The 23,411-nt window shown below is 48.7% G+C and overlaps 1 protein-coding gene across 11 annotated transcripts in view; it reads left to right on the forward strand.

Annotated features, from left to right (window-relative positions):
• ccdc88ab (coiled-coil and HOOK domain protein 88ab) overlaps positions 1–23,411 on the forward strand; it is a 71,146-nt gene that overhangs the window by 30,468 nt on the left and 17,267 nt on the right. For all 11 annotated transcript variants that reach the window (XR_015108746.1, XM_086173115.1, XM_086173105.1 and 8 more), the window contains exons 5-27: positions 5,882–5,940; positions 6,660–6,743; positions 6,848–6,988; positions 8,676–8,848; positions 12,476–12,557; positions 13,055–13,213; positions 13,299–13,445; positions 13,524–13,668; positions 14,981–15,159; positions 17,267–17,404; positions 17,515–17,698; positions 17,779–17,909; positions 17,998–18,291; positions 18,421–18,603; positions 18,809–19,087; positions 19,394–19,518; positions 20,104–20,242; positions 20,717–20,893; positions 20,989–21,150; positions 22,405–22,682; positions 22,755–22,898; positions 22,981–23,167; positions 23,250–23,395. Coding sequence is in view for 10 of the 11 variants with exons in the window: in XM_086173115.1 (XP_086029241.1) it covers positions 5,882–5,940; positions 6,660–6,743; positions 6,848–6,988; positions 8,676–8,848; positions 12,476–12,557; positions 13,055–13,213; positions 13,299–13,445; positions 13,524–13,668; positions 14,981–15,159; positions 17,267–17,404; positions 17,515–17,698; positions 17,779–17,909; positions 17,998–18,291; positions 18,421–18,603; positions 18,809–19,087; positions 19,394–19,518; positions 20,104–20,242; positions 20,717–20,893; positions 20,989–21,150; positions 22,405–22,682; positions 22,755–22,898; positions 22,981–23,167; positions 23,250–23,395 (3,736 nt within the window). In the remaining variant the exon portion in view is untranslated. The remainder of the gene's footprint in view (positions 1–5,881; positions 5,941–6,659; positions 6,744–6,847; positions 6,989–8,675; positions 8,849–12,475; positions 12,558–13,054; positions 13,214–13,298; positions 13,446–13,523; positions 13,669–14,980; positions 15,160–17,266; positions 17,405–17,514; positions 17,699–17,778; positions 17,910–17,997; positions 18,292–18,420; positions 18,604–18,808; positions 19,088–19,393; positions 19,519–20,103; positions 20,243–20,716; positions 20,894–20,988; positions 21,151–22,404; positions 22,683–22,754; positions 22,899–22,980; positions 23,168–23,249; positions 23,396–23,411) is intronic.

Genomic DNA, 23,411 nt, shown 5'->3' on the forward strand with positions numbered 1-23,411 from the left:
TGATCCGATCAGCTGATTGTGATCGGATGAGTGAAAATCTGCAGGTCCTGGAAGGGAACCAGAACTCTGCTTCGCAGGGATTCGCGGAGGAAACGGCGATTCGGGAAACATTCGGAGCGAACGCCGGGATTATCCCGATATTAGACGACCTCTTTAACAACGTCCGCATTAAAGTCTTCCAGATTTACCGCCTTGCAGGAGGACTTTGTGCACGTCTGTCATGGTAACGCAGACAGTAGTGAAGGTCGGTGGGCCGGAACGGGCAGAAAAACATTAGGCCGCATTCCTCCGGGTTTTGCTTTCGCCCTTTAACCCTCAATCATTCGGTCGGAGCGGCGGCGGCTCTGGAGTCTTGCTCTCTGCATCTGCCAGCTGAAAGTCATTGGCCATGTGGCTTTTATTATGCTCTCATTAAGTGGGGGGGGTGTGTGTGTGCAAGGGACGACTGCGTGTGTGTGTGTGTGTGAATGCACGCATGTGTGTTTTGCAGGGGGAGGGGCTTCTTGCCGACAGGGAACAGTGGGAAAGCACAGTGGCACCCACTGGTATGCTTCGAGAGATGCACACACACACACACACACACACACACATACGAACGCGCATGCTTGTAGCGTTTTCACGCGTGTGCTAGCGTGCACAGTGCTTCCTTTGTTGGTTTCGCTACGAGACCATGAATTTTCAGCGGGGGATCCGCTCCGAGCTTCTGGAAAGTCGTGTCTGTGCCCTGAATTATTTCTTCCACCCCGAAACTATTAATGTTCTGTCGGTTCTATTTTGATCCCGACGCCGGTTTAATCCGAAGCTTAGGGTCACCCGGCAGAAACGCGTCATTTCCGTTATAATTATTATTATTACCGCGTGGGTCCAGTCTGCAGCAAGTTACCGCATTCACCCAAAAAAAAAAAAAAAAACGCAGAAAACTCCAGACGCGCCCCGATGAGCTTTGGTCCCCTGGAAACATGAATACTTTGCAATGAGTTTGAATCACCCGACGTACGAGGGGCGAAAGGCAAAAAGCACCTGTCAGGGACGGAAAACACCCGTTAACGGCAACATGAGGAAGGACGACAGTTGTTCCGCGGCAGCTGTCGCAAGAATAAGCTCTGTGTGTGTGTGTGTGTGTGTGTGTGCACACACACCTTGTCCTGCCTCGCTCCAGACTCCATGACTTCACACTACTTATCGTAGTGTTTACTTTGTCCGTTTCAGCTGGCCGCAAGGCATCTCTGTAGGATTTCTTTCCATTTTTTTTTTTGTTTGTTTTAAGCGTTAGCATTACCATGAACGACTAACGGAGAAGCCCAACGTTCTGGAAAACATTAGATCAATGTGAAGAATGTCTGTCTGTCTTTGTCACCAGTGAAGCGAGAGTAGCGCATTTAAACCATTTAAAAAAGTAATGAATTGCTTGTTAGAGTTTCACAAGGCTGAATTTATTACATTTTGAGTGAGTGCACACACACACACACACACACACACACCAGACAGAGCTTATTCATCACTAAATAGCTTGAAACTCTCCTGCCAATGTTTTTTTTTTTTTTTTTAAACCCCGCCATAGAGTTCCTGAGGTTGAAAATCCCGATGTGCTCAGGCTGTTTAACGTTTTCAAGTCAATCAACTGAGAAAGTCAGATTTTATTTATACGCTGCCAAAATCAACTTGGTGTTGTTTGACGACACTTTCCGCATGGAGCAGGTCTGGACTACACTCTTTGCAGAAACCCAGCATTTTCCCAAGAACGGGCGTTGAAGATCAGGAGGAACAAGCACAAATTACTGCCAATACCAGTAACGCTAACAGCTACATGCTAATAGCTGAAATTATAAAATTTTAGCATAAATTGTCAGATGAGTTAAAAAAACCCAACGGCTACATGCTAATAGCTGAAATTATAAAATTTAACATAAATTGTCAGATGAGAAAAAAAAAAAACCAACAGCTACATGCTAATAATTGAAATTATAAAATTTTAGCATAAATGTCAGATAAGAAAAAAAAAAAAACCCTTGACAGGACAGACAGGAATTTACCATACTTTTTTAATTTATATACAATGGCCCCTTAAGATGCAAATTACTTTCTATACAACTTTTTTAAGATGCTAAGCGTGATTCAAGCAAATTTAAACCTTGAAATACAGAAAAAAATTCATGATACAAATATAAGAGCGAGAAAATCAAAATTGGAAATTGCGCGGCGCGTGCGCAGCGTTCTCCCGCGACTCATGACGCCGACGCATTTTCTGAAGCAAACTTCATTACATCAGTTCTTTAAGAAAAGTGTGTTATCTAGCGACCATGATTCAGAGGAAAATGAATTAAAGAGAAAAACTAGTGAGGGAACACTGAAATTTACAGTAAAATTGAAGTTAAGTTACATTTAATTCAATAATCACCGTTTTACTGTAATGTAAAGTTACATTTTAATTTAATATACATACGTCTATCATAAGTGTACGTTTTTCGCTCGGTTTCTGTTCGAATCCTTTTTTTTTAGGGTTTTTCTGTATTAATATCCTTATTTTGTGAGTTCTATGGGGGGGTTGGAATGAATTTGGTTTTCTGTTATTTTAAAAGAGGAAAATTCATTTAAAATGCGATAAAATCAACATATGAACCCACTGCTGGAACAAATTAACTTTGTATCTTAAGGGACCACTGTATTTATAGAAGTTGGATTTACATATTTCTTATTCCGATAGGAAAATAGATGGCAAAAGAAGAATTTATTCCTCAATGTTGGCTTAAAGACAGATTATTTGATATTTAAATAATCCCTAATATTATATCCTGGTTATATCCCAGTGGATAGGCGCCGCTGTCCAAGCGATACGCCTTGCGGCGCAGCGTATCCGGTCAGGAACGACCGCAGATGGGGGGTCGCGGATCACACGAGCGACACATCCTGGCACCTTTTTCCTTATTTATCATTTATGATTTATTTCCCCTTCTCTGCTCACTCACATCCTCGCGCACACATCGACAATGGCGTCGCCGGAAAAAGGCGGTTAGTCGGCGTCCTTCGGAGTGAGTCGGCTCGGGAGGGACAATGGAGGAAGGAAGGAAGAATGGGTGGATGTGTGTTGCAGAGAATAGATGGATAGAAGGGAGGAAAAGATGCTCTCCTAGCAGAAGGAAGGCCGTCGCCTCCCTCTTTCTCTTGCTTCCATTTATTTCTTTGTCCTGCCGTTTTTGGTCTCTTTGCGTTTCACTCCCTCACTGGAACAGTTTGTTTTTCCCCTCTCTGGCTGGATCAATTATTTATCCCGCGAGGTTGCTTATCTACCTTGCTCCAGCGGATTTGCAGAGCTAGCCCCGCAGCCACGAGAATTAATTTTTTTTATCAGACTCTCTGCTCGTTTCCCCCTTCCCGGTCCGCCGTGGATGCGGGTGCTGTTGCTTGATTCAGCCTGACTCAGCACACATGCACTCTTTTGCCAGGAAATTGTAAGAGATGGTGCATCATGAGGAAAACGCAGTTGAAAACATAGCCGTTAGCGTGTCGGCATCTCCTGCTCCATTATGGCGTAATTCAAAATATAAACGTGCTTTCGCATCCCGGAAGAAAATCCCCCAACATCCCTGAATCCGCCTGATCGGTATCTCGACCCGATCAAGGTTCAGAGAGCTAATCAGAACTTTACACAAGTACTAAAGAGCGGGGACGTTCCGTTAGGTGAGGCAGGGGAGGCTGTGCCTCACCTGCCAATCTTGGAAAGAAAAAAAGATGTGGGGTGAGTCTGTTGAGCCTCAACGTAGATTGCAGCATATTTACTGCTGGCATGCTCTGCACTAAGACCGTATTGCTGTCGCTATTAAAATGTTGAAACACTGTTGCTATATAAACTACATTTCAAATGCAAATTTTTTTTTTTTTTTTTTTGACAACATCTGTATAGGTGTTATTAGTTTCTTGTGCTGAGCGATCCTAAAACGGCTGCCTAGAGCCACTAAGTGAGGCACACAGTTCTCCTGCCTCATGGAAGGGGAAGATAGCGGATATGAGATTTTAAACATTTCTCTAAACAGATTTTAACTGCGACTAATCAAATGGTGAATAAGAGTTCATATGTTTGTAAATCTTATTGTGATGAAGTCAATGCCTCACCAGCCATGACCCTCACCGCACGTCACAGATCGGACCTTTAAATACAGCCAGAATCGTAATTTTTGGTTTAATTCTTCAATTTTCTGCATGTGAGGCCTCGCCGCCGTCCATCCCCTCGCCCTCAGAATTAATATTTCAGCTGACGGCTGACCGAGGGGGGAGATGTCGGTTGCTCGGTAACACATCGACACTTGCGTTGCGGTGAAGACGACAAAGGATTGATTCAGTCGCGCTGCAGAATCCGTAAAAATTGATGAACACTTCCTGCTTTTTGCATATGGGGGCCGCTGACGAGGGGGAAAAAAACGCTTGAAAGTCGGTTGTGTTGTGGAAAGTCATCGACAAGCGGTGCGATGCGGCGCTCATACGGGGCCCGGCGGGACCTGGACAGCTCATTAATATTACATGGGGGGTCTTCCTGCCAAGGACTTGAGTGATTTGCATCTCCTTCAGACGGTTTCCCCCTTGAGGCCGACCTTCAGAAGCGCATTAGAAGACATCTAGGTGGTCCAGCGCTCCCGCCTCACAGCAGGTTCAATTCTGGTTCAGTTCCTTTCTGGATGGAGTTTGCATGACCTCCGCATGCTAGCGTAGGTCTTTCTGGATTCTTTGTCCATCCAAAAACATGGAGAAACCCGACATTTCTGCCGGTGCATTTCTAGTTTGCATCGCGTGGAAAGCACGCCAAACAGGATTTAGGTCACGGGTCAAAGTGATGAATGAGTTTTCCAGTTTCATGTTTTTAAAAGCGCAGCGATAGCATGCGCTAACAACATGCGCTAACAGGTGCGTCCCCTCCTGCCGTGAAAGTCTGAAGGTGGAGCCGTCAGGCGGCCCGCAAAACATTGTTTGTGGCACTAATCTTGGTTTACTGTTTGAGCCGAACCGTGTTAGCACACACACGCTCACACACACACACACATATGCACGACTCAGGTCACATGATGAGCTGGCTTATCTCAACCCCACACCCACACACACACACGGCCTGCTCCAAATAGGGAAATCACACTGTCCTAGCACCGACAGATGCATACAGCTTGCAAACACCGTCGCACTTCGTCAGTGTGACACACACACACACACACAAATGCATACGCCACCTGGTTTACTGTCATTCCATCCAAACCCCATGGATGAGTTTAGGCCTTGTGTGTGTGTGTGTGTGTTTGTTGCTCCCAGTAATTTCAGGAGTATATTGTCCTCGTGTGTGTGTGTGGGCGGCAAGATCTGGAAGGCTGCGCACACACACACTCATGCTGCGGTGGAAAATGTCGTGGCGCCGTAACCGGAGGACGGGGAAACCGTAGCAGCTCGTCGGGGTGTTATGAGGAAATATGAGGGAAGGTGGCGACTCAAGCGTGACGTTAGGAGGAAAATGGGAAATAAAACTGGAAAAGAAATTTAAAACCGGAGGCCGATTCGGAGTTGGCGGTTCACAGACCGAATCGGTGCGGTTTTATATATATATTTCTAGTTTGGTTGACATTTTACCAGCCTTCATAACGAAGCTGAAAGCAGGATGGCGGCGTTCGGTCGGTCACACATACGTTTCACAACCAGGAAGCGTCGGCGAGCTCCTCCATCAATCATCAGGTCGTCTGTTTGTGGCGGAGCGGATTCGCAGCCACGGTTTCCACCGCCGTCAACAGACCGTCAATCAACGCGTCGCCTCTTATCAGAGAAATATGCGGGCGTGAAAGCAACGTCGGATCGGGAAACGAACAGATAGAAGAGATTCACACATTTTTTTTTTTTTTATGTTTTTCAGAGCAAGGACTGGACGAGATGAAGAAGCTACTTCTGCTGCTCCTCGGCTGCGCCGTTCAGGTGAGACACACACACTCTCACACACACTTCTCAAGGTTTCCGCTTCATTCAAACTTTTTTTTTTTTTCCCAGACTGTGAGTCCTTGAATGTAATCTGGTCTGTTGAGTCTGTTTACTTGCCTTTGATCGGACAAATCCAGTTACGCGATGCTAAATGCGATGTAATACGGCGCGCGGCGGCCTTCGGACAAAAGCTCGCATTCAAGTCCGGCGCTGACCTTCTGCTGCGCTCGCCGTCTTGGCCGGGGGACGGCACGTGCACTCTCACTCGCGATGAGATAATGTTATGTCTGTGTCAAACATACATCACGGTCCGCGCTCCAGTCGGGAATGTGTTTTCGTTCCCAATATTGGCCGATATTCATCGGCGCTGAAGAATGCTCGATTTTTATCTGAGATTTTTTAACAATTTTTATTCGATTTTTTGAGGATTTATGGCATCCCGAATCTGACATTCATCTAATCCGAACATTTTCCTGCTGTCTTTATCGCACAAGATGTCTGGGGAGGTTCTCCATCCTCCAGGTCATGGTGAAATCTTGTTGAAATCTTCTTGTTGTGGCGACTGGACTTGAATTTCTTCACTTGAAGAACTTTCACCCCTCATTTAAGAGGCTTTTTCCATTCAGAACTGAGAATTTGACATTTGTTTGGCGTCTCCAATACTAGTGTATGGATGTTTTGGAGTTTTGATGGTTGTGTGTTGGTCTTCCCGACAGTGTGAAAAGAAGGAAGAGTACATCGAGCGAATCCAGACCCTGGACTTTGACACCAAAGCCGCCATCGCGTCTCACATCCAGGAGGTATTTTCCGTTCTTAACCTCTTCTTGAGTCAGTCCGCCGGACATCTTCCCCCCCCCCCTCCCATGACGTTGCTGATGTTTTCCGATGTGGCCGTCGATCCAAGGTGACTCACAACCAGGAGAACGTGGTGGACCTGCAGTGGTTGGACGGCGGGGAGATGCCTCCCGAGGACCTGGACGGCCTCTCCAGGAATCTGGCCTTTCACCTCAAACACCTGGTGGACGAGAGGGACACGCAGCTGGAGGTGAAGGCGAACGCGATTCTCGATTAAACAAAACCGAACTCGGCGTTCGTGACGTTAGCCGTTGACGTTAGCCATAAACAAGCTATTCCAAGTTAGCACTTCAGAAGTACCGTAATTTCCAGACTATTGAGCGCACCTCAATATAAGCCGCACCGGCTAGCCGATCGCTATCTCGGTCTTCCTCCTGCGCACTAAAACCGTCAAAGTCGTCAAAGTCGAAATTTCCCGGTCATTTCATCGGGCCGATGTGACGAGGATAAACGTTTTAGCGCCGTGAAGCTCGTTAGCGTCCCCCACCCAAAATAGTCCATATATTAGCGGCATCGTTGTTAACGTGAAAAAAGTCGCGACTTATCGTCCGGAAATTACGGTACATCATGTGGGCTGTGATTTACAAGAGACTTTTTGCAATCATTTATGGAAAATGCTGCTTTAACAAACCTCATACACTCGAGCGGCGAATGCAAGGCGCTAAACAGGCTCTGGAATAGTTTGGGGTTCGGCGTCTCGCCCGAGGACCCTTTGACATGCAGACAAATGGGACCTGGAAATGGAATCACCAATCTAGCGATTGGAGGGACGGCCTGAGCCTCGGCTGCCCTGGTTTGAAAAAAGAAAACAAAAAAAAAAAGCAATATTTGAGCTTATCAACCAGCGAACCCACCAATAAACCGCAGGCTAATGTAGCGTATGCAACGTGTGTGTACACATTTGCTAAGAATAGAACAATTAAAGGTTAAAACTGGATCTCTCGGTGTTGTCGGTGTCGGTGGTCCTCTGCAGACCCTGGAACGCTGCGAGCTGCGTCTCGCTCCGTGGAAACTTTCCTCCTCTTTTCTGTCGTTACCACAACTGAGCCGCCTCAGGAAGGAAGGGTTGAAACTGTTAACTGTTTCATGGTCGAAGTGTGTGAGTGCATGTGTGCGTCATTGAATGACTTTCCAACCCATCGGGTGCAGATGCCCACAACTGATATGGCTGAGCTTCGGATGTGTGTGTGTGTGTGTGTGTGTGTGTGTTCGTGTGTGTGTGTCAGGGCCTCTAATAGGCTCCATATTATCACCGCAATGTCCAGCAGTTCTCAATTAGAATCCCATTTCCTGTGGCCGGCTCTGGATGAGCGGAGTTGTGTGTTGGACGTTCTACGGGCCCCCAGTGGTCCAGAAGCTCCTCTCTGCTTCTAGAATCCCAGGCTGCCCTTTGCCGTTCGTTCCCGTCTCTTATGAAAGAAATTTGAATTTCCCTGCGCGATCTTCATCATGCCGAGTCGGTAGAACAAATGTTTCTTCCCATAAATACAAAAAATTTCTGGAAAAAAAATGAATTTAACCTGTTAAAAAACGTATTTCTTCTAATATTTTTATCAGTATATATTTATGTGTAATGATAAGTAGCAAAGTCATCAACCATTTGGCTCATTTTTCAAAAGTCCTCTTTTTAGTTTTTGAAATAAGTACTTTTCTATTTCCTCTCATCATTTGCTCCAAAAACATCATTCATAAATGAAATGAAGCAAATTTTTGTTATTATTATTGGAAATTTCCCCCGGTTCCCAGTGGGAGTCACCCAACGGATCAGTAAAGTCCTATCCTATCGTAAAATACAAAGTGCGAAAGTACGTGAAAGTACGTCCTCTGCGCGGTGGCGATAATTATCTTTTACAGATTCTTTTATTTTCTCCGTTCAGACCATCGTGGAGCTGACCCAGGAGAGGGACTGCGTGCAGCTGTCTCCGCTGGCTCCCTACCCGGCCCAGTCGCCCAACGACTCGCCCAGCATGAGGAGGACGGAGAGCCGGCAGCACCTCTCGGTGGAGCTGGCTGACGCCAAGGCCAAGATCAGACGCCTGCGGCAGGAACTGTAAGTTTTTGGTTTTTTTTTTTTTGGTCCTTTTTTTTGGGGGGGTGGAGTTCGTCCCGTTCGGTCCAGGCACCTCCAACCGCTCGACTTTGGCACGACCGCTGTGACGATCCTGTCGAAGGCGGCGAGGGTTTCTTCACGAAGAGAAGACCAAGGAACAGCCCTGGAACGTTTCCTCTCAAACGCGCCGGCGCATGGATCGTTTCCCGTCTTGTCAGATCAATCGCAAAGACTTTTTGTTGTGGGTCGTCTCGGGGGGGGGACGGCCGGCCTCCCAAGAGCGAATATTTCTGGTTTCTTTCATCACCGAGGACCGAGGATGTTTAAAGTCTTCATCCTGGGGGGGGGGCACTTGCCTTTTTCATCATTTTCTGGATCAAACAGCGGGAGCGTCTGAGCCAGTCGGCAGATTAGACACTAAAGGGTGTATTCAAGTCGAGTCATGAAGAGCAAGGACCCCACCAAACTGAGAGACTCCGAAGCATACAAGTCAGAGCCAAATTTGGATCCGTTTCGCCGCCATCAGGGCTCGTCTACCTGAGGATGAGAGTGAAGTCTTTTCATTTCCAGATCCCGAGCCTCTCCCACAACCTCTTATCTGCGGACTCGCTCAGACCCGGCAGACAGATTATCTAATCTCTGCGGCAGGGACGGGATCGTCTCAACAAAAGAGTGTGTTGTGGCTGCGGCGTCTCTCCAAACAGTTCATTTCTGGGAGATACTTATTGCACTCCGTCGCCTCCTTTTTCCAATCTCTGGATAAACCAATCAGATTCTACCTTTACCTCAGGTTTCCAGTCAAAGGTTTAAAAAAAAAAAAAAAAAAGTGCAAACACCACGATGACAGAGCAGCGGGGAAGGGAATGGTCCAGCTGACCGGCGGCCAATATGAGTCACTCGGTCTCGTAAAGAAAGAAAAACACTCTCACAGCCCGACGGCCTTTTAAAGCCTGCCTATGAATAATGGAGCTTCCGTTCCAGAGTGCTGTATTCCCCGGACAAAAAGCCTCGAACGGTCCAGCCGGCGTCGTGAGTCTCGTCTGCTCGGTCGCTCCATCACACATGGAGATGGAACTTCTGCGCTCCGTTGCAGGTGTTAGACGTGAAAATAGAAACTCGCGATGCCGCGGCTCCACCTTTTTGGTCTTCTCCCCTTATCCAGACGCCGGCCTCAGTGGCTCCGCCCCCCCCTTCCTTCAGCAGACCAACCCCGCGCTGTGGCTATTGTTGTTATTGTTTTCCGTCGGAGCGGTTGAAGAGCAGACCAGCCTCTTCTTGGTCACATGAGAAGAAAGAATCCATGTCTCCTCAAGCGAGCCTGAAGTCATTTGTTGCCATGTTGTCTGACATTCAACCCCCCCCGCCTCCTCCTCCCTCCTGGCCTACATCTTGTTTTATTTTTTGTTTTATTTTTTTTCCTTTCGGCAGTCTTGAAAAGGACTTCAGTCTGCGAGCCGATGAGATATTTGCCTACATGAAGAAGAATCTGTGTCGGGGCGGCAGACGTTAGCGTGCGCATACATTTTTTGGGCGCAAAATTTAAAAAGAAAACATGTTTATCTGCACATAAAATTTAAACACTTTCATATGCGGCCTACTGCAAGCAGATAGATTTTCAGGGTTCCTCCTGCGCTGCAAATAACGAAACAAATATTTGCGTACGTATAAAGGACGCACTTGTCTATAAGCTGCAGGTGTCCAGGTTGTAATATTCACACTTTTTTTTTTTTGATTTTCATTAAATACATACCGGTAACATCCAGAAATACGTGCTGGAAAGGATTTTTTTTCCCCCAAACAGTGCCTGAAACACGGCTGATGAAAAAGATGAATAATAAATAACACAAGGAAAAGTCAATCCATCCATTTTTCTATCCCGGATTCGTCTACTTAGGTGTCTGAATTGAACGGCCTCAGAATTTCACGGTAATTTCATTGGTCCGATGTGACGAGGCTAAATGTTTTGACGGCATGAAGCTTGTTAGCCCCCAAAAATTTCATAAATTAGCAGCTTATAGTCCGAAAATTACCTTAAATATTTTATTGTCTTGATTTAATTTCAGCGCAGATTCATTTGTGGTTTTCCTAGTCTATGTCATAAAAACCAGAGGGGCGTTAAAAGTCGATGGACTCGGCAGAAACCAACAAGTCATTATTTTAATACCCGTGGCAGCGCGTCAGGGTTTCAACCGAGTGAACCAATGGTTTCATGTGCCAAAGCAGCTGTAGATTTATGATCCAAAGATGGCTTTGCAGACATCAAACTGCCTTTTCACGTCCTAATTATACGGTAATAAGAAAGCCGTAAAACCGGAGTAAATCGTCACCCGTTCGCCGTGATATCGGCCGAAAACCAGCGTCCGGGTGGGGAAATCATTAACCGCCGCGGAGCTTCCTCCTCGCCGGGCCGGTCACCGGCGGACGCAGCCGCAAGGCGCGACCAAACCCGGGATCTGATAAACGTCTAAAAGCAGGCGGTGGAATTCAACGTTTTAACTTGTGGCGAGGTGAAAAAGCAACCGGGTCCACCGGTGAACTTCTCCGCGCTGCTTCCAAATATAATTCAGCATTATTCCGAGTCCTGTCACCTTTGGCAGGTGTGTTTAAGATGAGATGAGATGAGAACAACTTTATTAATCCCGAAGGAAATTGTTGTGCCAGAGTTTCAAGTAAAAAACATAACAGTAATAGATAATAGTAGAAAGGAGGAAGAATAAGAAATATGATGAAATATGAATTGTCTAACTGTTAGCAGTAACTACAAAGATTGAAGATTCCCTGCGGCTGAGGGAAGAGGAATTTAAAAAAATTAAAAAATGAATTTGGACGAAGTGAAAACAGGAGTGGAACTTCATAAAACGCCAGGCTCACGTCGGGATGAATCTTAAAACTCCGAGGAGCTCCGATCAAATAAGCCGGGGGTTCAGATTTGTCGTCTCCTTGGACTAAAAGCTAGCGGAATACTCGAATGACTCTTCATTGCGACAAAGAGAAGAGGACGAACGAGGCTCCGAATACAATGTATCGCCCGTTTCCCCCTTGGAATCTGGATCGGATGTTGGTCTGTCGCTCAAAAACCAGGCCGTTTGCAGAATCCCCGCTTCAAGGTCGTCGCGGCGACAGCGGACACGAAGGCCCGCTCCGGGCTTATTTTTAAAAATCAAATCAACACGCAAGGAAGAAACATAAATATTATTACATTCTAAAATCCAGTTATTTATCTGTAAAATATGATGTATGATTTATAAATGACCTATTTGGTGAAATTTGCAGAATCTCCGACATAAATAGCGATTGTGGAGTCGCTGCTGTTCGTCCTAAGTGTGTCAATAGGTCGCCGCCATTAAATGATTCACTTTGAAATGAACGGAAACAGCCTGGGAGAAATGTTCTTTTCACGCTTGAGTTGACGACACACACACACACACACACACACACACACACACACACACACACACACACACACACACAGACGCACGTGGCGTCTGATATAGAGTTGTAGTTGTTGCGAGGCCATCAGCTGTGAAAAGGTGGTCTCACGTGAAAGGTCACGTCGTAGAAGCTGGAGCGAGGAGGTGGAACCCACGTCTCCTCAGGGGTTTAACTTCTCCTGTCGTCATTCCTCAGAGAGGAGAAGAGCGAGCAGCTTCTGGACACCAGGCAGGAGCTGGAGCACATGGAGGTGGAGCTCAAGAGGCTCCAGCAGGAGGTGAGACCACAATTCGGAGTGACAGCAAAGAACCGACGTTGGCTCACACACACACACACACACACACACCTCCTCCTCCCATGAGCTGCCAGGCTGTAATCAGCTAGCAGGCGACTTAGCTCATTATGGGCTATTAGAACTATCTTTAGTCCGACGACTGCCTCGCATGACTTTTGATTTGTGGCGTCGGGGCGGAGCACGCTTGTCGCCGACTGCCATCTGAAATGTGTGTGTGTGTGCGTGTGTGTGTGTGTGTGCGTGCATGCACGCGTGTTTCGTGTTTGCCATAATTGATAGTGTGTGTAGTTTTTCCTCAACCTCGTCTGTTTACGTAACGGACTTAAAGCGAGGTTGTTGACATTGCAGAAATAATTCACGGCGAAAAAAAAAAACATCTTCTTCACAGCCGTTCCATGTTAGTTTTGAAGTTCTTAGAAGGTTCCTCGCGTTTCCTTCACTTTATCTTAACGGTGTACGATGGCGTGGCCCTCCTGCAGAGCTACCAGCTGCTCTCTGACGCCCGGTCGGCGCGGGCCTACCGCGACGAGCTGGACGCCCTGCGGGAGAAAGCCATCCGGGTGGAGAAGCTGGAGAGCGAGCTGAGCCGCTACAAGGAGAAGCTCCACGATATCGAGTTCTACAAGGCCAGAGTGGAGGTACGGGCCCCTGGAGGTCGGGTCGGGTCGGAGAAGGAAGTCGTGCGTCGCCGACGCGGGGCTAAGCTCACTCTTGACTCTGTAGGAGCTGAAGGAGGACAACCAGGTTCTCCTGGAGACCAAGGCCATGCTGGAAGAGCAGCTGTACGCCACCAGGACCAGGTCTGACAAACTACATCTGCTGGAGAAGGAGAACCTGCAGCTGAAATCAAAGATCCACGACCTGGAGATGGTGAGATGGCGGCTCTGGGGGTGGACGCCCATGTTCAGATGTTTTTCCCCGCGTTCATCTTCTTCTCTCGCTCCAAAGGAGCGCGATTTGGACCGCAAGCGTATGGAGGAGCTTTTGGAAGAGAACCTGGTGCTGGAGATGGCCCAGAAGCAGAGCATGGACGAGTCCCTGCACCTGGGCTGGGAGCTGGAGCAGCTGTCCAAGACGCCGGAACTGACCGAAGGTGAGGAGACCTCCCTCCGGTGGTCCCTCTGCCTTCGCCAGACCTCTACCGCCGTTTTCTTTCCACTCGGTTAAGTCCTGTAATTAATATTCAGCGGCTCCAGGAGGATTATCTGTGCGTTTAGATGATCAAAGCTGCTAAGAGGTTTAACTAGCCAGGGATCTGTATAGTCTTTGTGTGTGTGTGTGTGTGTTTGTTAAAATAGCACTTAAAGGCTTAAGCACCAATGATGTTGGTCCAGAGGGCTTCGGGTTAAAGGGATCCACGGTTACCAAGTTTTTGTCGTCCTGTCTGATCGATATTGATTAAATCTCTTTATAAATTAGTTTGTAAAAAAAAAAAAAAAAAAAAAAACAAATTTCCTCTCGTAGGCCGCCATTGTTGTTTGTGTTTTCGACGCAGTCTTGGTAGTGACGTCCGGAATCGGTCATGTTCATTTTACGCGCGCTGCAAAAACGCGTCGTCTGCGCAACCCTTTCAAACCCGAGAGAGACGTGAGCGAGGAGGAGAACGCCGGAGGCAGAAGTCAGAACGAGCTTCGAAATAAAGATCTGTCGGCTTTCATTTCGACGCGAAAAGGCAACTGTGTTGCTATGCTAACAGAGAAAGTGTCTGTTGTGAGGAGCTCCACTTTTTGTCATCTTGTAGACTTACCGTAGGCTTCCTCTGGGGTCGTGCCGATGCCCGCTTAGATGCTACTTCTGCGGTAGCGGGTCGTTGACGTCCTCGCAGGAGATGCTCGATGCTCTCCTGCGGGCTCACTCGTTTCCAGAGGATCTTTTGTCCGCTTGTAAAAGAAAACCGTAGGCTTTGGCCTCCAGAGAAAAGCGGCGAGAGCACGGCCTTGGATCCTGAGGAAGTCGCGCACAAGCGATTTCCCACTCCTTTCCTCTCTTGGTGTCCCTTGTGTAGCCTAGCATCAGTCCCTTTGTTTCCCCTTCCACTGGAAGTGGCCCCCAAAAGCAGCACGATGTTGCATTATTAGCGGATTCTGCAGAGCCAAAGCTAACATTAGCGGAAAGCTAAAGTTAACACATCTAGCCTGCGTTCGTTATCAACCAAGCATGCATTGTGCGAGCAAAACAGCGGCTTCGCCCATAAGTTCAAATATGTAATAAATTACAATTTTTAAAGAAGAAATAATTTTTCACCCTCTTTTTAACAACATATTTTAGTATGAGACAAACATACTTTATGAAAGTTAGTCCCCCGGGGTTCCCTTTAACCATTTTAATCGGCCGATCTTTGTTAAATTTGGACTTTTCCTCTTTCCTCATTGGTCGATATCAGTAACATCGGTTATCTCTTCCAGCCCCCCAGAAGTCCCTGGGCGAGGAGGTGAACGAGCTGACCTCCAGCCGTCTGCTGAAGCTGGAGAAGGACAACCAGACGCTGCTGAAGACGGTGGAGGAGCTGAGGGGGGCGGCCGGCCAGGACGCCGCCGCCAAGCTGGGCAGAGTCAGCCAGGAGAACCAAAGGCTGGCGCAGAAAGTAAGATACTGAGTTAATAAATCACACACACCCCTGATATTTCCACAGCCACCACCTTCATCCAGATGGGCTCAAACGGGTCCATTTTTCTAGCGAGGAGGTTAATTTCCAACGTCGTATATCTTCGATATTAAATCTTGTGGGGAAGCCGCGGGGCTTGGTCTTGGGCCCTCAGGAGAAGGAGTTGGCCGCGTGCGGAGGGTGCGCACGCCGACCCTGAATGTGCAGCTAAAAATGTTTCACGCTCCCGCGGCGCCGGGATTAGCGCGTCGGAGCGGCGGCGTCACACGGTATATCACCCCAACACAAACCACAGATCTTTTTTACCGGCGACAGGGAGGAACAAGAAGAGAAAGAAGGGCGGGGAGTGGAAGAGGAGGGGTGAATAGGAGGAGGCGGCGCAGCGAAAGGAAAGCTATAAATCAACGCGTCGCCTCCCGGAAGAGGATCGTTTTCAGAAACGTACGCCGCCGTTTCTGGATTCCGACATTTTAATTCGTGCCTTCCTGTGACAAAACGGGGGAATCCAGAGGGAGGGAAGTCGTTCGGCCGAGGGACAGAATAATCCCGTAAACAGTGTTAAGTTATTTCACAAGAGCCAGACACGCAGATGCTTTAGGTCAGAGGTCGGCAACCCGTGGCTCTGTGAACATAACCAACTTGTATTTCACTATTTTTATTTTGATTCGTTCTTGTAAGATCTAAATTAAACATGTGCAAATATTTTTATTGCCCTGTAGAAGCGCCAATAAAAGGATGACAACATTTTTGGCCTCCCGACGTTCAAAACGTTCGGTTGCGTGCAGAAATGTGCAGTTCATTGATTTAAAAGAATGCAACACATAATTTGTTTATACTTTGCATAAAGCAAAAAAAAAAACAATGTATATGCCGTGTCAATTTATTTTTTAATTTCAAAAGGGTTGTGCGGCTCCCGGTGTTTTCTTTACCGCAAGAAAAAGGGTACAAATGGCTCTTCTAGCGGTAAAACAATGTCGAGATTCCTCTTTTGGGTTCAAGAAGGAGGCCATCAGAGGGACCTTCTACTCCGTTAGATAATAATAATAATAATAATAATAATAATGCATAAGATTTATATAGCGCTTTTCAAGGCATACAAAGACGCTTTACAAGTTGACGACTGAAGACATAGAACATACACATAGTTAGTGGGAAGAGTCGGGCAGCAGAGTTTTGGACATATTGCAGTTTTTGAAGGGCATTAGAGGGGAGGCCATATAGGATACTATTGCAGTAGTCGAGTCTGGAGGTGACAAATGCATGGATTAGTGTTTCAGCAGCAGAGGGTGAAAGAGTGGGTCGGAGGCGTGCTATGTTTCGGAGGTGGAAAAAAGATGTTTTGGTGATGTGGTTTATGTGTGGCCTAAAAGAGAGTGCAGGGTCCATGTAGATCCCAAGATTTCTTACCAGGGGGGACGGGGTAACAGAGTGACCATCAATGGAGAGTGCGAGATTGTGACAGGAATTGAACATGGATTTTGGGCCGAATATGATCATTTCTGTTTTGTTGCTGTTGAGTTTGAGGAAATTTGGGCTCATCCAGGTTTTTATGTCTGTGATGCAGTCGGTGAGGGCGGAAAGGATGTCGGGAGTGATTGTTTCGGTGTTTATGTAGAGCTGAGTGTCATCAGCATAGCAGTGGATGTTCTGGAGTTGGATTGAGACGGTTTTGGAGGGATGGTGCAGGTCTGGGGGGAAGGTTGGGGAAACTAGGCTGGAATAAGATTCTGAGATTTCTAGATGAAGGCGGTCGGTGTGAAAGGAGAAGGTTAGACGGAGGAAGATGATTGGCTGTGGTGCCACTGCAAGGGAGCAGCCAGAAGAAGACGACCTTGTCATTTGCAACTATTGGACGCAGACGTTGACCATTTTTGTGGAAACACTTCACTTGGATTCGGACTCCAACTTACCGGGACGCCCCGAACGTCCTGTTTTCCCATCAGGGTCAGATTTATCGCCAACTAGTTGCTCCCTAACACCTAATATGGTAGTTCGGAGAGGAGAGCTTTTTATTATCTTGTCGTCATCATCATCGCGCTGGGAAAAATAGACGGCGGTCAGAGCTTCGGCTGTGTCTTCTGCGCAGCTGGAGATGCTGGAGGGCGAGCTGAGCGCCGACAGAGAGTCGCTTCGCGGCGCCGAGTGTCTCAGCACCGACCTGATGAAGGAGAAGGCCTTGCTGGAGAAAACCCTGGAAACGCTGCGGGAGAACTCGGAGAGACAGGTACGCCGGCGGGGGATCTGCGGCGAAGGCGGGAAGCGTCTGAATCGTGAAATCCGACGTAGAAAATGAGAGCGAGGCGCGTCGGTGACCGGACGTTGTGGGTCCTCCAGCTGAAAGGTCTGGAGCAGGAGAACAAACACCTCAGCCAGACGGTGTCGTCGCTGCGGCAGCGCTGCCAGGTGGGCGCGGAGGCCCGAGTCAAGGACGTGGAGAAGGAGAACCGCGTCCTCCACGAGTCGATCTGCGAGACCACGGCCAAACTCAACAAGGTGGAGTTCGAGAGGAAGCAGCTGCGTGAGTAGCTCGGCGCCGGCGTCTTCCGGGGGGGGGGGCGTCGCCGCGTCGAGGATCTTGAACGCGCTCTGGTCGCGCAGGCAAAGAGCTGGAGGTGATGAAGGAGAAAGGCGAGAGAGCCGAGGAGCTGGAGGTCCTGATGCAGAAGCTGGAGAGGGAGAACGAGAGCCTGCAGAAGAAGGTCGCCAGTCTGGGGATCACCTGCGATAAGGTTCTCGAGATGCACATTCTCGATTTTGTTTTTTTTTATCCGAAGCCGGTTCCTCGACCCTATCTGTCTTAATACCGTGTGTGTGAAGGTGTCTTCGTTGGAGAAGGAGAACACCGAGCTGGAGGCGGAGGGCCGGCGCCTGAAGAAGAAGCTGGACACGCTGAAGAACCTGGCCTTCCAGCTGGAGGCCCTGGAGAAGGAGAACTCCCAGCTGGAGCAGGAGAACCTGGAGCTGCGGCGCTCGGCGGAGAGCCTGCGCTCGGCCGGCGCCAAGGCCATCCAGCTGGAGGCGGAGAACCGGGAGCTGGAGAGCGAAAGGAGCCAGCTGAAGCGCAGCCTGGAGCTCCTCAAGGCCTCCTCCAAGAAGACCGAGAGACTGGAGGTGACCGGAGGTTTTCTTTTAACCCGATTTCCCTTCTGAGGGATTTAAAAAAAAAGAAAAAGTTCACGTCGCCCATTGTGGCCCTCAACTAGTTCACCGGGGCTTTTAATATCTCCATCGGTCCCACAGGTGAGCTATCAGGGCCTGGATACGGAGAACCAGCGTTTGCAGAAGGCCCTGGAGAACAGCAGCAAGAAGATCCAGCAGCTGGAGGCCGAGCTGCAGGAGGTGGAGTCGGAGAACCAGACGCTCCAGCGCAACCTGGAGGAGCTCAAGATCTCCAGTAAACGGCTGGAGCAGCTGGAGCAGGAGGTAAGTCTCACGAGGAGGATCGTCCGAAACCCTCGCAAGCGTCCGCTCATCTTCTTCTCCCGGTCGCCCCGTTTTGGTCCACGCTCCTAAAATTACAGTCGGATTATACTGGATTATTTGTCGAAACCGGTTCGGGGCCTCCATGAGTTAATCCTCTGTCCGCCTCCAGTCAGATGATCTCCACGTGGTGGTCTTCTCCCCCCAGAACAAGACTTTGGAGCAGGAGAGCTCCCAGCTGGAGAAGGACAAGAAGCTCCTGGAGAAGGAGAACAAGCGTCTGAGGCAGCAGGCCGAGATCCGCGACTCCAAGCTGGACGACAGCAACCAGCGCATCGCCGGCCTGGAGAAGGAGAATCGCACCATGGGCAAGGAGATGATCTTCTTCAGGGACTCCTGCACCCGAGTCAAAGACCTGGAGAGGGAGAACAAGGAGCTGGTGAAGCAGGCCACCATCGACAAGAGAACGCTCGTCACGCTGAGAGAGGTGAGCGTACGGACCTTCTCCGGGGTCGGAGAGGAACCGGCACATCGAGTCACCGGTATCCGCTGGGTTTTCCTCCATCCGGCGGCCGTGGGTTTGCGTCGGCACGGAAACGGGCCGGGAAAGTGGTGTGCCTGTGACTCACGCTAGGGGAGATCTTCTGACCCGCCTTCCTGGTGAGGTGCTGCCCCCCTCAGTCTGGAAGCCAAAACATGAGGCTGCAGCTCGGATCTGCTCGCATGTTATTATGGAGAGGTTTGAGGGTCACCCAAAAGTGTGTGTGTGTGTGTGTGTGTGTGTTTCGTGCAGGAGCTGGTGAGCGAAAAGCTGCGCACTCAGCAGATGAACAACGACTTGGAGAAGCTGACCCACGAGCTGGAGAAGATCGGGCTGAACAAGGAACGGCTGCTGCACGATGAGAACTCTGACGATAGGTACGATCGCGCACACACACACACAAACACACACAGGCACATGCACAGAAGCTAAAAAAAAAAAATGTTTTTTTGTTTTTTCTTTTTCTCCCCCTACTGTTCGTTCACCAGCATGGCACAGTCAAAATTCTGCACCAAGTGTTATGAAACCCACAATAGGAGCTCTAATTATTTTTATTTTTTTAAAGTAATAATTTAATATATATATATATATATATATATATATATATATATATATTTTAGATATTTTTAAATTAGAGTTTCAATTTTCCATTTATTTATTTATTTTATATATTTTCCTGTACTTTGTACACTCATTTTTTTAACTCATTTCATTTATAACCTCCGCTGCCCTTTAATAATAATAATAATAATGATAATTTGGGAGAAATAATCCCAAAAGATGATTTTTTTTTTTTTATTATTTTTTTTTTAGCTCCCTTTTTTACAACAGCTAAATTCGTCTACTGAGCGGGGACTTCCCTGCCGAACATATGGCTGTACACTAATGTAGGGTTACGGCAGTGCGGTCACACACACACACACACACGCACACACAGAGCTAACGCGGGTCTTTATTTTCAGGTTTAAGCTCCTGGAAACCAAACTGGAATCGACACTGAAGTCTTCCTTGGAGATTAAGGAGGAGAAGATCGCTGCCCTGGAGGCCCGGCTGCAGGAGTCCTCTAATCTCAACCAGCAGCTTCGCCAGGAGCTCAAGACGGTCAGTGGCGCAGCCCGACGTGCACGGGGTCCATATTTATAAACGGTCTCAAACGCCAGAAACGCATCATTTATTCATCCGCTCCTCCGCTTTTTACGGGTTTATCAATTCATGAGGAGGCTGGAGGCGTCGGAGCGCCGACCGGCTGACACGCGTCCCGTCCGGAACCCGAGCTTCGGCGCGGAAAAGTTAATGATGAGGTTCCAGACGCGAAACTGTAAATTGATCGTGTCTGCTGTTATTACGCCGTCACTCACGTCACGGGCCAGATGAGATGAGCGTTTTCGTCGTTTTTTTTTTTTTTTTTTTTCAATTTTATTTTTATTTTCCCGTCATCACATTTTCCGAACGCCCGTCGCCGCAGTTTCTCGACTCCCCCGCCGTCCCGGGAATGAATGCAAAAGTGCTGAAAGACGCAGAAAAAAAAAAACACTTGGCCGTGCCGCGTTGACGGGTTGACGGGTCTGGCCGCAGGTGAAGAAGAACTACGAAGCGCTTCGGCAGAGGGAGGAGGAGGAGAGGATGGTGCAGAGCTCGCCCCCTAGAGGCGGGGAGGACCCGCAGGCTGTCAGGAAATGGGAGAAGGAGAGCCACGAGGCCACCAGGGAGCTTCTGAAAGTCAAAGACAGGCTCATCGAAGTGGAGAGGAATGTAAGCGGGGCTTACGTTCTCTTTATCCCTCGGAAAATTCCCGCACGTCCGGTATCCTTTCTATTTCTTTTTTTTTTTTTTCCCCCCCCCACCAGAATGCCACGCTACAGGCGGAGAAGGCGGCGCTCAGGTCGCAGCTCAAACAGCTGGAGACGCAGAGTTCCAACCTGCAGGCTCAGATCGTGGCCGTGCAGAGACAAGCGGCCTCCCTGCAGGAGAACAACACCAGCCTGCAGACGCAGAACGCCAAGCTGCAGGTACGAGGCTGCACGCGCAGAAAGACGCGCGCTGTCACTCTTAGCAGGGGAAATAGATATGGATAAATTTGTCCGTGCCGACCGCAGATCTGCAGCCCCAAATTATTTATAATTTAAACATTTTATTTGGATGACTGCACCGTGGAGCTCAGAAATACACTTTCAATCCTCTATGTGTGTGAAACACACATCCGTATTGACATTGGAGTTGACGCCCGCTGAACATCTGCAGCCCGGTTTTGCTCACCCATTTAACCTGGAAGGATTAAAATTTCTTTTTAACAAAACCAAAGTTTATTTTTAATGTAATTGGGTCAATGCTGTACTACAGGACTGTCTCAGAGAATTAGAATATTGTGATAAAGTTGCTTATCTTCTGTAATGCAATTACAAAAACAAAAACATTCTGGATTCATTACAAATCAACTGAAATATTGCAAGACTTTTATTATTTTAATATTGCTGATTATGGCTTACATCTTAAGAAAACTCAAAAATCCTATCCCAAAATATTAGAATATCATGAAAAATAAATTTTTGTTTTTTTAATTGTATCACAGAAGATAAAGAACTTTATCACAATATTTTAATTTTCTGAGACAGTCCTGTACTGTATATTTCTCAGGGCAAACAAATGAAACCAGAGAGGCGTAAATCAGATCCACAGCTTTATTAGCGGCGGTTAGCGCTTCTGCTTCACGGTGAGAAGGTGGATCTGTTTGGAGTCTCCATGTCCTCCCTGTGTCCGCATGAGGTTCCTCCGGGTTCCTCCCGCCGTCCAAACACATGCAGGAGGTTCACCGGAGACCCTGAATATGAAGGTGAACGGTTGTACGGCTCTATATTCAACTCAGCTCAGAGTTAAATATCCCTCTTCATAAAAGAAGCGCTGGAGTACCAACTCATCTGCTTCATGCTTGTTTTTTTTCGCCGGCGTTGGCTTTGGCAGCCGTTCAAACCCGGCTTAGGTTGCTGCAGGATTTAGACTGACCTCGCCGTGAATCCTGCCACCTCCCCGGCGTGTGTGTGTGTGTGTGTGCGCGTGTAAAGGCGTGCCGTGCAAAGTGGCTTGTTTGTGCACCTGAGCGTCTGCTGACAGGTGTTTGCGTCAAAAGGCCGTTCGGCGGTAAACAAAGGGTCAGGCAGGCGGGCGGATTTTATCGGATTAAGCGGGGTTTTATCGAGCGCCGTCACGAATTGTTTCTAAATGGATGAAAAAAAAAATGGAATAAATGTTCCCGGGACCTCCTCCAGGTGGAGAACTCCACCCTGAGCTCCCAGGGCGCCGCTCTCATGGCCCAGAACGCCCAGCTGCAGAGCCAGCAGAGCGGCGTGGAGGGCGAGCGCGAGGCGGCGCTGAGGGACAAGGAGGAGCTGCGCTCCACCTACGAGCTGCTCCTGCGGGACCACGAGAAGCTGGCGGCGCTCCACGAGAGACAGGCGGCCGAGTACGAAGCCCTGATCGGGAAGCACGGCGGCCTGAAGACCTCCCACAAGAGCCTGGAGCAGCAGCACCGCGACCTGGAGGACAGGTGAGGAGGGGTTCCGGGACGGCGTTCTTCCGTCAGGGAACGATCATGAATCCAAAGTTTTGACGCCTGCAGGTACAAGCAGCTCCTCCAGAGGAAGGGGGAGCTGGAGGAGCTGGAGAAGAACCTGAAGGAGCAGCAGGAGAAGATGGCGTTGGAGAACCAGAGCCACCAGGCCGTGGCCGACCACTGCAAGCAGCTCAAGGAGGAGAACGACAGGTCGGCGGCGGACGGACGGACGCGAGCGAGCGACGCCGTCGAACATCCCCTTCACCTTCTCAATGTTCATCCTCCTCTTCAGGCTGAACAACACGTATCGGCAGCTGATGAAGGACAACGAAAATCTCCAGCTGGACCACAAGAACCTGAAGAGCCAGCTGAACAGCGCCAAGCTGGACCAGACCAAGCTGGAGGCGGAGTTCTCCAAACTGAAGGAGCAGTACCAGCAGCTGGACATCGCCTCCACCAAGCTGACCAACCAGTGCGAGGTCAGGAGGTCCTCCTCCTTCCTGTCCTCCTCCTTGCCGTCCTTCCCCCCCCATCTGACACGCCGTCTTTCTGCCTTTCCAGCTGCTGAGTCAGGTGAAAGGGAACCTGGAGGAGGAGAACCGCCACCTGTTGGACCAGATCCAGACGCTGATGCTCCAGAACCGCACGCTCCTGGAGCAGACCATGGAGAGCAAAGATCTCTTCCACGTGGAGCAGCGGCAGTACATGTGAGCTCCGTCGCCT

Source organism: Fistularia commersonii, chromosome 2 (assembly GCF_037954325.1).
Source record: "Fistularia commersonii isolate RoL2024-O1a breed Wild chromosome 2, RoL_Fcom_v1.0, whole genome shotgun sequence".
In the NCBI taxonomy this organism is placed as follows: Eukaryota; Metazoa; Chordata; class Actinopteri; order Syngnathiformes; family Fistulariidae; genus Fistularia; species Fistularia commersonii.